At 37.1% G+C, this 12,120-nt stretch overlaps 1 protein-coding gene across 10 annotated transcripts in view; it reads left to right on the top strand.

Moving 5' to 3' along the window:
• The window catches only part of LOC133771829 (endophilin-A1), a 717,118-nt gene that overhangs the window by 280,695 nt on the left and 424,303 nt on the right, over positions 1-12,120 (top strand). For 8 of the 10 annotated variants that reach the window (XM_062208166.1, XM_062208168.1, XM_062208165.1 and 5 more), the window contains one exon: positions 10,259-10,439. In XM_062208166.1, the coding sequence (XP_062064150.1) occupies positions 10,259-10,439 (181 nt within the window). The remainder of the gene's footprint in view (positions 1-10,258; positions 10,440-12,120) is intronic. The other 2 variants (XM_062208164.1, XM_062208174.1) reach the window with 1 other exon arrangement.

The raw sequence follows: 12,120 nt of genomic DNA, 5'->3' as shown, positions 1-12,120 counted from the left end.
GAGTAATCACTGGGGATGCCATCACAGAATCCCACCAAACAAGGGTTGTTAGCTAACCTTTACCAGTCATTAGTGTCACACATATTTGCCTTCTCATAGTTTGCTGTTCTTTGTGACTCAAGGTCCTTTTTCTTTTTTCTTTTCACTTGTGTAAAAATGTTTTGTTCTTTGTTGAAGATGCAAAATAATCTGTAGTCCTAAACCACTACTTTGAGCTACTGACTTCCGTATATTTCCATTCATTATATGTGATACACAAGTCAATAAACTTGTTTTTCTCTTGTTAATCAGTCTTTTGTTGTAGGAGCCCCAGATGACAGCTTAGAAGGAAAGAGGAAGAATAATTTTTTTCATTCCTACAATTATAGGTTCTACTTGCATTTTCTCTCTTATCATTAAATCATTTATTTATTGCCTTGTCAGTTTTCCACAAACACATCATAAGTGCTTGTGAGTCTATATCTTTACTCTGACTGACTTTGTATGTCTCCTAACCAGTGCATTTTATCCTTATTCAAAAGTATTTTAGAGCCGGCGCCGTGGCTCACTAGGCTAATCCTCCGCCTTGCGGCGCCGGCACACCGGGTTCTAGTCCCGGACGGGGCGCCGGTTCTGTCCCGGCTGCCCCTCTTCCAGGCCAGCTCTCTGCTGTGGCCAGGGAGTGCAGTGGAGGATGGCTCAAGTGCTTGGGCCCTGCACCCCATAGGAGACCAGGATAGGCACCTGGCTCCTGCCATCGGATCAGCGCGGTGCGCCGGCCGCAGTGCGCCAGCCGCGGCGGCCATTGGAGGGTGAACCAACGGCAAAGGAAGACCTTTCTCTCTGTCTCTCTCTCTCACTGTCCACTCTGCCTGTCAAAAAAATAAAAATTAAAAAAAAAGGTATTTTAAAAGACACTGATGATCTTTGACCTTCCTTTTATTTCTTTGTTCAGGAATGTATCATACTATTTTTGTTCTTTTGAAATTTTTTTTTTTTTTTTTACAGAAGATCAGTTTAGTATATATTAGGTAAAGATTTCATCATTTTGCCCATATAGCAACATAAAGTGAAAAAACTACCATTGGATTACTAATTATAGCATTAAATAGCAATGTACAGCACATTAAAGACAGAGATCCTACATAATTTTTTTTCAAATTAATTAATTTTCTATGCCATTTCCATTTTAACACCAGGTTGTTTTTTTTTCATTTCCAATTCTCTTTATATACAGAAGATCACTTCAGTATATAATTAGTAAAGACCTCATCAGTCTGTGCCCACACAGAAACGCAAAGTATAAAAATACTGTTTCAGTACTAGTTATAGCATCACTTCGCTTTAGACGACACATTAGGGACAGATCCCACATGGGGTGTAAGTACACAGTGACTCCTGTTGCTGATTTAACAATTTGACACTCCTGTTCATGGCGTCAGTAATCTCCCTAGGCTCTAGTCATGAGTTGCCAGGGCTATGGAAGCCTTTAGAGTTCGCTGACTTTGATCTTATTCCTATAGGGTCATAGTCAAAGTGGAAGTTCTCTCCTCCCTTCAGAGAAAGGTACCTCCTTCTTTGATGGCCCCGTTCTTTCCACTGGGATCTCACTCACAGAGATCATTCATTTAGGTCTTTTTTTTTTTTTCCATGATATCTTGGCTTTCCATGCCTGAAATACTCTCATGGGCTTGTTAGCCAGATCTGAATGCCTTAAGGGCTGATTCTGAGGCCAGAGTGTTGTTTAGGACATCTGCCATTCTATGAGTCTACTGTGTATCCCGCTTCCCATGTTGGATCTTTCTCTCCCTTTTTGATTCTATCAGTTAGTATTAGCAGATACTTGTCTTGTTTGTGTGATCTCTTTGACTCTTAGACCTATCAGAGCTATCAATTGTGAGCTGAAATTGATCACTTGGACTAGTGCGATGGCATTGGTACATGCCATCTTGATGGGATTGTGTTGGAATCCCCTGGCACATTTCTAACTCCACCATTTGCGGCCAGTCCGATTGAGCATGTTCCAAATTGTTCATATCCTCCCTCTCTTTTTCCACTCTTAGATTTAACAGAGATCACTTTTCAGTTAAAATTTAAACACCTAAGAATAATTGTGTGTTAATTACTGAGTTCAACCAATAGTACTAGAACAACAACAACAACAACAAATACTAAAAAGGATAAAGTATTACATTGTACATCTAAAGTCAGGACAGGAGCTGATCAGTTCATTGTTGCTTATAGTGTCCATTTCACTTTGAAATTTTAAACCTTAGTCATAAAACCCTTTCCACCTTTCTCACTTTTTCTGTTTTCCCTTTTTTTCCTAATTTCCCTTTTTTCAGATTTCAAATTTAGAGTTAACATATAATAGTAACATTTTAATGGGATATTGTATTAGAAAGTTTTTCATTACTACTGTGAAATACCTGAAGCAGCTAATGTTATAAAGAGAAAAAGTTTAGTTAACACACAGCTATGGAAGTCCACAGCCCAAGATCAGGTTGCCCCATTGATTTGGCCTCTGATGAAAATGGGAAATCCAATGGTGGAGAGTGTGCAGAGGAAGGGCTAATATGGGAGGCCAGGAAGCGGAGACAATGACTGGGCCCAACTCGGGCTTTTATAACCAACCCTTTCACAAGAAGTACCTTCTGATGTCGTGTCCTCATTAATCCAAGGACCTCCCTCACAGTTCACCTTTCATATACAGTAATCACGTTAAGTTCTTACGTTCTTAGTACCATTATTTTATGACTTGTGGGTTTAAAGTCGTGAATGAGTTCAGGAGCCAAATCATGTTCAAACTATATTTTGTACAATGTAGTTTTTCAGCTTGTGTATACGTGTGCTGATCAAATTAGGTAATTCCCATTTCCATTTTCTTATCATTTTTTAATGTTTAGAGTCTTTGATCTCCTTTCCTCCAGTTCTTCCTAAAAGATAAAATATTCACACCATGTTGCTGTGGAAAACTAGAACTTATTTCCTCTAACTCTGTTTTGGTACTTGTTACTCAACCTTCAGCTGTTCTCCTTACCATTACCCTTCCCAGTCTCTAGTAATTACTATTCTACATTCAAGTCAGCTTTTATTTTAGCTTCCATATATAAGATAATATCTGGCATTTTTATTTATTTTTAAAAGATTTATTTTTATTTGAAAGGCAGAGTTACAGAGAGGGAGGGAGAAAGAGAACTCCCATACACTGGTTCACTCCCCAAATGGCTACAACAGCTAGGGCTGGTCCAGGCTGAAGCTAGAAGGCCAGAACTCCATCTAGGTCTTTGACATGGGTGACAAGGTCTCAAGCACCTGGGCCATCTTCTGCTTTTTTCCAGGTATATTAGCAGGGAGGTGTATAAGGAGTGCAGCAACTGAGACTCGAACCCACATAGTCATATGGGATGCTGGTGTCTCAGGCAGCCATGTAATCCAATGCACCACACCACTGGCTCCTGGCATTTGTATTTCTGTATCTGGCTCATTTCATGTACCATAATATCCTCCAGTTCTATTTGCTACAAATGGCAGTATTTCATTCTTTTTAGAGCTGAATAATAGCCCATTGGATATATACACACATATATATATATATCCAATGAGCTATTATATATATATATATATCCGTGGATATATATATATATATATCACATATACATATACATATATATATATATCCATGGTATATATATACCATGGTGTATCTATATATATGGTATATACATATAATATATATATATAAAATATGGTATATATATGTATATACACACCATATTTTCTTTATCCATTCACCTGTCAATGGGTAGTCCAAATCTTGGCTCTTATAAATAGTGCTGCAATAAACATATTAGAGTGGATATATCTTTAAAATATTGATTTTTATTTCCCTTGGATATAAGCCCAGAAGTAAGATATTTGGATTATCTTGTAGATACATTTTTATTTTACTGAGAAACTTCTATACTATTCCCAGTGATGCCTATAATAGTTTACATTCCCATCAACAGTGTATAAGATTCACTTTTCTCCATATCCTTGCTAGCATTTGTTGTTTTTTTTCTTTTTGATAATAACCATCTTAACTTGGTTTTGATTTGCATTTTTCTAATGGCTAATGATAATGAGTATTTTAAAATATTTTTGTTGACTACTTGTATTTATTATTTTGAAAATGTCTATTCAGATCATTTGCACATTTTAAAACTGGTTTTTTTATTGTTGAGATTTGTTTTAGTTTGTTATATATTCTAGATATTAATCCTTTGCTTGTTAATAGTTTGCACATATTTTCCCCCATTGTGCAGGTTGTGCACCTTCACTTTGTTTATCATGCCCTTTGCTTTGCAGAAGCTTCTAGTTTGCTATATTGCTGTTAGTTTTTGCTATTGTTGCCTGTGCATTTGGTGTATGGTCTTATCTTTCTCCTATGTTTTCTTCAACTACTGGTGCAACTTCAGATATTTCATTTAGCTCTTTCCATTTTTAGTTGATATTTCTAGTGTGAGAGTTGGATTCAGGGGAAATAAACTTCAGTCATCTGTATGCAGATATCCAGTTTTCCCAGCACCATTTATTGAAGAGGCTATCCTGCTTCAATTGCATGTTTTTGGCAGTTTTGTCCAGAATCATATCACTGTAGAGTTGTGGGTTCATTTCTGGTGTCTGTTTTGTTCCATTGGTCAATGTATCTGCTTTTTAGCTGGAACCATGCTTTATTGGTCCTTATAATTCTGTAGTATGTCCTGAAATCAAGTGTTTTGATGTCTCCAGCTTTTTTCTTTTTGTTCAAGACTTCTTAGGCTATTGGGAATCAATTGTGTTTCCATATAACTTTTAGAATTGCTTATTCTAGTCTGGTGAATAATCACACAGATGGGATTATGTTTATTTTGTAAATCATTGGGTAATATGGAAATTTTAATAATATTAGTTCTAATCCATGAACGTAGAGGATCTTTCTAGGCATTTTTTATCGTGTTCAATTTCTTTAGTAACTGTTTTATAATTCTGCATTATAGAGGTATTTAACATGCTTTTTAAAATTTATTCCAATGAATAATACATTTTTAATACTATCACGAATAGAATTGCTCTTTGTTAGAGAGTTTGCTATGGGATTTTAAAATGCTATTGATTTGTATATGTTAATTTTATTCCTACAGTCTTACTGAGTTTGTCTATGACTTCTAATAGTTTTTTGCTGGAGTCTTTAAATATTTCTATACATAGAATCATGTCATCTGCAAAGAGGAATAATTTGAACTCTTCCTCCCTTACTATTTGTTTGCCTGTTATTTCTTTTTCCTGCCTAATAGCTCTAGCTAAAACATTTAATACTATATTTAATAAAAACACTGAGAGTGTACATTCTTGTCTACTTCTAGGCATTAGAGGAAATGCTTCCTGCTTTTCCTTGTTCAAACTTTGTGTTTGTCATATATATTCTTTATTATGGTGAGGTTTGTTCTTTCTGTACCTATTTTGATCAATTTTTTTAAAATTTTAAATAGGTATTTTATTGACTGATTTCCCAGCATCTTTTGAGATTTTCATATGATTATTGTCTTAATTCTGGTCATGTGATTTTAAAAATGTTTATTATTTATTTTTATCAGCTTATATTAGGAGAGAGAGCAAGAACAAGAGAGAGAGAAAGAGAAATAGAAAAAGAGAGAGATTTTTTCTATCCACCGGTTCATTCCCCAAAGGCCTGCAATAGTTGGGGCTAGACCAGACCAAAGCTAGGAGCTCAGAACTCTCATCTGGTTTTCCCACATCAGTGGCAGGATCCCAAGGACTTGAGCCATAATCTGCCGTCTGCCAAGATGCATTGGCAGAAAGCTGGATCAGAAGTGGAGTAGCTAAGGCTTTCACCAAAACTCTGATATGGGAAGCGGCTTGTGATGTTTTATGCTTATTAATCTGTGTGTGCTCGAACATCCTAGCATTCCTTTGGTAAATCCCACTTCATTATAGTGAGTGATTTTTTAAATATTTTGTAGAAATAGATTTCCATTATTTTGTTGAGAAATTTTATATTTGTGTCCATAATGGATTTTGGCATATGTTCTCATTTTTGTCATATCTTTGTCTAGTTTTGGAATCAGGATAATCCTGACCTCAGAATGAGTTTAAAAGGGTTCCCTCCCTTTTGCAATAGTTTGAAACACTGATGTTAGCTCTTAAAAGGTTGATAAAATTTAAGGTAGAAGTTTAGTATCATACTTGGAAAACCCACATTCCTTTTTTTTTTTTTTTGGACAGGCAGAGTGGATAGTGAGAGAGAGAGAGAAAAAGGTCTTCCTTTTTGCCGTTGATTCACCCTCCAATGGCCGCCGCGGCTGGCGCACCGTGCTTATCCGATGGCAGGAGCCAGGTGCTTCTCCTGGTCTCCCATGTGGGTGCAGGGACCAAGGACTTGGGCCATCCTCCACTGCACTCCCTGGCCACAGCAGAGAGCTGGCCTGGAAGAGGGGCAACTGGGATAGAATCCGGCACCCCAACCGGGACTAGGAAAAACCCACATTCCAAATTGGAGTGCTAGGTTGAAGTCCTAGCTCCATTTTCCATTTCAGCTTTTTAAATTTCAGGCAGACAGTGATGGCTCAAGTAGTTGGAATTTCGCTACTCACATTGGAAACCTAGGTTGAATTCTCCATCCTGTCCTGGCCCAGCCCTGAGTAGCATTTTGGGAGTGAAGCAGCAGATGGAAGATCTCTCTCTGTCTCTCAGTGAGTGATCTCTGTATCCTTTTACAGCATTTGTCTTTAAGCCTATTTTGTCTGAGATAAATATAGCTATTTCTGCTCACTTGTGGTCTCTTTTTGCATGGAATATATTTTTACACCTTCTGACTTTCAATTTTTATGTATCTTCTAATTGGAGAATTTAGTCTGTTTGCACTCAGATTATTATTTTTAAATTTTATTTATATTATTTGAGATACAAAGAGAGAGAGAAAGAACACTTTAATTCACTGGTTCACTCCCTCAGTGCCCACAAGGGCCAAGGCATGATGCAGGATTAAACCTGAGAGCTGGGAATGTTATTCAGGTCTCTCACTGGGTTATAGAAACCTGATTACTGCAGCCATCATTGCTGCCTCTAAGGGTCTACGTTAGCAGGAAGCCACAGTCAGGAACTAGACCGGGATGTCAAACCTGGGTACCCCAATATGGAATATGGGCATATTATCAATGTCTTATCCATTAGTGTAAATATTATCTCCCTCAAGGTTATTGTTGATAAGTAAAGATTTAGGCCTGTATTTAAAACTTCCATTGAGGCCGGCACCGTAGTGCAGTAGGTTAATCCTCCGCTAGTGGCTCCGACATCCCATAAGGGAGCCGGTTCTAGTCTCAGCTGTTCCTCTTCCTATTGAGCTCTCTGCTATGGCCTGGGGAAGCAGTAGAAGATGGCCCAAGTGCTGGGGCCCCTGCACCTGCATGGGAGACCAGGAAGAAGCACCTGGCTCCTGGCTTTGGATCGGCATAACTCCGTCCCTTGCGGCCGTTTGGGGGGTGAACCAACGGAAGGAAGACCTTTCCCTATGTCTCTCCCTCTACCTGTCTATAACTCTACCTCTCAAATGAATAAATAAAAATCTTTTGTTTAAAAACGATAGGAAAAAAAAACTTCTGTTGGTTTCAATTTCTTTTATTCTATTTCTCATAAGTTTAATACTTTCATTTTTAAAAAAACTTTCCAATTGCAGAACTTATGTGAAAATATTTTAGAAGACTAATGTGGGGGTAATGAATTCCCTCATTTTTTGCTTGTCTTTGAAAGTATTTATTTCGCCTTAATTCATGAAAGACAAATTTGCTGGGTATAGTATTATTTGTCAGGGTTTTTTTCTTCACAACTTGGAACATTCCATTCCATTACCTATTGACCTGAAAGTTTCCTAATGGGAAATCTGCTGCCATTTTAATGAGACTTGGTGCTTTTCTCTTGTAGCTTTTAGAAATATCTCTTGTGCTAGTCTTTTGATAATTTGACTGTAATATGCTGTGGTGAGGACCTTTTGTACATTTGGGAGTCCTAAGGGCCTCCTGTAGTTGGGTGTTTGTATCTTTCCTGTGATGGAGGAAGTATTCAGGTTCATATGCCATATGAAATAACCCAGAAACGAAATGACAAATATTTTATGAGTCTACTTACGTGAAGTACTTGGAACAGTTTAATTCAAAAAGAAGGTAGAAGGGTGATTGTCAATGGCTGGGAGAAAGAGAATTGGAAGTTATTGTCTGATAGGGTATAGAGTATCAAATTTGTGAAATGAAAACAGCTCTGGATGGATAATGTTGATGGTTCCTCTACAATGTGAATGTAGTCAGTGCCACTTATTATATACCTAAAGTGATTTAAATGGGGAATTTTGTTATGTACCTTTTACCTCAGTTTTTAAAAATCCTATTGTGTGTAAGAAAAATAGACATAATCTTAGGCACAGACAGACCTCTAAATATATTTTTTTCTGTACAAACCATAGCATATGCACCATACAGAATGAACTGTTGAGGAAATGTAGTCTCTAAATATTTCCTAGGCTAGCTTACATTTCCTCTGTTCCTATGTTCATTCAGTCCATTGGTGAAGTGTTACGGGATGTTGTCAGGCTTTCTCATTAGGGTTTGAACAGCAATTGAGGATTTTTACCTGAATCAATCATTTCTGTGATGACTCTGAAATGATTATTGCTAAATTTATTTTCATTATCTCAATGTCTGCTGAAATTTGAAACCAGAGTGGCTCAATAGGGCTGTGAGGGGCTCTTATAGCTGCCTCTGCCTCCTGAAGTTCAATTTTCCACTTCCAGAAGGCTTACCTTACATTCTCAGTAAAAGGGTAGATTCCCAGGAAGACTGTGAGAGAGTTTTGGGCCCAGGTTGATCATCAGACACAGTGAATTTTCTCTGTATCCGCCATGTTCTGGTACCACAGAAATAATACTTACTAGGAAACTTGGTGCCATTTTACATGTGTTCTGTACCTTTAAATATTTTAGAGATCTTGTTCTAAGGATATATCAGATTCTGTTATTTTATGGTCATGAACTCTAGATCTTTGATTTTGCAATGGAATTTGGGCTCCTGACTCAGGAACACACAACAGCAAATTGTCTTCTAGGATAAAAGTTCTTAAATGACTTAATGAGGGTATATAATTGAGAGGAGTAGTAGCTACTGCAACACAGTCTTTCTCTTCCTTCTTTTATTTTTTATTTTTGGAGTGGCAGAGAGAAAGATTGAGAGACACATGCAGAGGTCCTATTCTGTGGTTCACTCTCCAGATGCCTGCAATGGCCAGGCTGAAACAGGCCAACGCCAGAAGCCAGTAATGCAACCAGGACTCCCATGTGGGTAATAAGAACCCAACTACGTGAGCCATCACCCATTGCCTCCTAGGGTCTGTGTTGGCACAAAGCTGGAATAAGAAGTGGTCATCCTAACTGGTGGCTTAACTTGCAAGTCAGACAGAGCTGACCCTGTCTTTTCTACTTTGAACCTGTTCTTAAGGTGATTTGGGCTGTGGCCTTGCCTTGATCCTAAAGCCTTCATAAATTCTGGTCTGGTCTTTTCTGGAATTGGCACCTAGCTCTTTTATGCTGAAATCTAATCTGGATTCTTGATTTTCAGTTCGGACATCCTAAGAAAGTGTTTATTTGGTAGGATAACCTGGGTAAGCTTTTTGATTGAAGGTATTTATGAATATTGTCAAATGCTTTTTTCCCCCTTTGTAGGATTTCATTATTAAGATACTGTATGTTTTAGTTGTTTTGTGCACCTTTATTAGTAAAAAATTAACATGCAGGCAGGAAATCCCCCCCCCCATTTTATTCATTACTGCTTTGTCCCTTAGTATTTTATTGAATAATGAGTGGCCTTAGGGATGATACTGGAATCAGTGGATGAAGCTTCAGATATCTGAATTTTATTCCTTATGAGGGAAAAACTTTCTATTAGAAACATCAAGCCTTTCTGGTCTGGCTCAGAAAGTAAAGTATGTATTTTCCAAATCAATACTTAAAAATACTATAGAATTAATGATAGTAGAGATTTGATCTATATAATCTATCATATTTTATGATTTTGTAATCATATATTTAAATTAATTTTCCTTTTTTAACATTGAGAAGCAATAAATGCCCTTGTTAAATAAAATACTATATGAAAATCTATGGTATAATATTATTTGGTGTTGAAATAAAAAGGCGTGCGTGTAACAACTCTTCTTCTTGGGTTTGGTGACTCCATTTCTGTTTCCCCAAAAGCAGTGATTCTGAAACACAGACTTCTCAAAGTTTGGGAACAATTACTGTGGAAACAACTCAGAAAATAAGCCCTATAGAAGATGGAAGAGACCAGAAGGAAACTGACCAAATAAAAGACAGACAAATACAAGGAAAAGAAATAGTACAAGCACATTCAAGTATGGATTGCAAGACCACCAAGGTATTCAAAATATTTTCTGCTTAATTGTAAGCTATGCTCTTCATTTTATCTTATGATTTAATAAGTAAATGTTGATAGTGATTTAATTGTCTTTGAAGTATATAATGAACATATCCATGTTCCAGTAATATTCAAGTACTAGTTTGTTACATAGAATCTTTCAGCATTCATAGATTGAAATAAACACTATTCTCATAAACAAATTTAAGATATTTATACCTCAGTATATATAAATAAATGTGTCCTTTAGGTTATTATTATTTTCAGATAAATGAAATATACCAAGTGAAAAAACTGCTTGCTTGTTGGCTTTTGTGATGATACAGTAACTTAGTCTAAAATTTAAATTACTTGTTTCTGTCTGACTACTCACTGTACTTTTAAATCTTGAAAAATTTATGATCTAATACAATTTATTCAATAATTCTTTTTTTAACTTTTATTTAATAAATATAAATTTCCAAAGTACAGCTTAAGGATTACAATGGCTCCCCCCCCCCATAACTTCCCTCCCACCCGCAACCCTCCCCTTTCCCGCTCCCTCTCCCCTTCCATTCATATCAAGATTCATTATCAATTCTCTTTATATACAGAAGATCAGTTTAGCATATATTAAGTAAAGATTTCAACAGTTTGCACCCACACAGAAACACAAAGTGTAAAATACTGTTTGTACTAGTTATAGCATTAAATCACAATGTACAGCACATTAAGGACAGAGATCCTGCAAGAGGAGTAAGTGCACAGTGACTCCTGTTGTTGACTTAACAAACTGACACTCTTGTTTATGGAGTCAGTAATCACCCTAGGCTCTAGTCATGAGTTGCCAAGGCTATGGAGGCCTTTTGAGTTCACCAACTCCAATCTTATTTAGACAAGGTCATAGTCAAAGTGGAAGTTCTCTCCTTCCTTCAGAGAAAGGTACCTCCTTCTTTGATGACCTGTGCTTTCCACTGGGATCTCACTCACAAAGAGCTTTCATTTAGGTTGTTTTTTTTTTCTTTTTTTGCCAAAGGGCCAACAGACTCATGAAAAAATGTTCAAGATCACTAGCAATCAGGGAAATGCAAATCAAAACCACAATGAGGTTTCACATCACCCTGGTTAGAATGGCTCACATTCAGAAATCTACCAACAATAGACGCTGGAGAGGATATGGGGGAAAAGGGACACTAACCCACTGTTGGTGGGAATGCAAACTGGTTAAGCCACTATGGAAGTCAGTCTGGAGATTCCTCAGAAACCTGAATATAACCCTACCATTCAACCCAGCCATCCCACTCCTTGGAATTTACCCAAAGGAAATTAATTTGGCAAACAAAAAAGCTGTCTGCACATTAATGTTTATTGCAGCTCAATTCACAATAGCTAAGACCTGGAACCAACCCAAATGCCCATCAACAGTAGACTCAATAAAGAAATTATGGGACATGTACTCTATAGAATACTGTACAGCAGTCAAAAACAATGAAATCCAGTCATTTTGGTTGTAATCAATACACAGTTATTCTTAAGTGTTGAAACTTAACTGAAAAATGATCGCTGTTAAATATAAGAGTGGGAATAAGAGAGGGAAGAGATGTACAATTTGGGACATGCTCAATCGGACCTGCCCCAAACGGTAGAGTTAGAAACATACCAGGGGATTCCAATTCAAACCCATCAAGGTGGCATGTATCAA

The sequence above is a fragment of the Lepus europaeus genome, chromosome 12 (assembly GCF_033115175.1).
Source record: "Lepus europaeus isolate LE1 chromosome 12, mLepTim1.pri, whole genome shotgun sequence".
Taxonomy (NCBI): domain Eukaryota; kingdom Metazoa; phylum Chordata; class Mammalia; order Lagomorpha; family Leporidae; genus Lepus; species Lepus europaeus.
The sequence above is the reverse complement of the archived record's forward strand: the minus strand, read 5'-3'. Positions and strand labels throughout refer to the sequence as shown.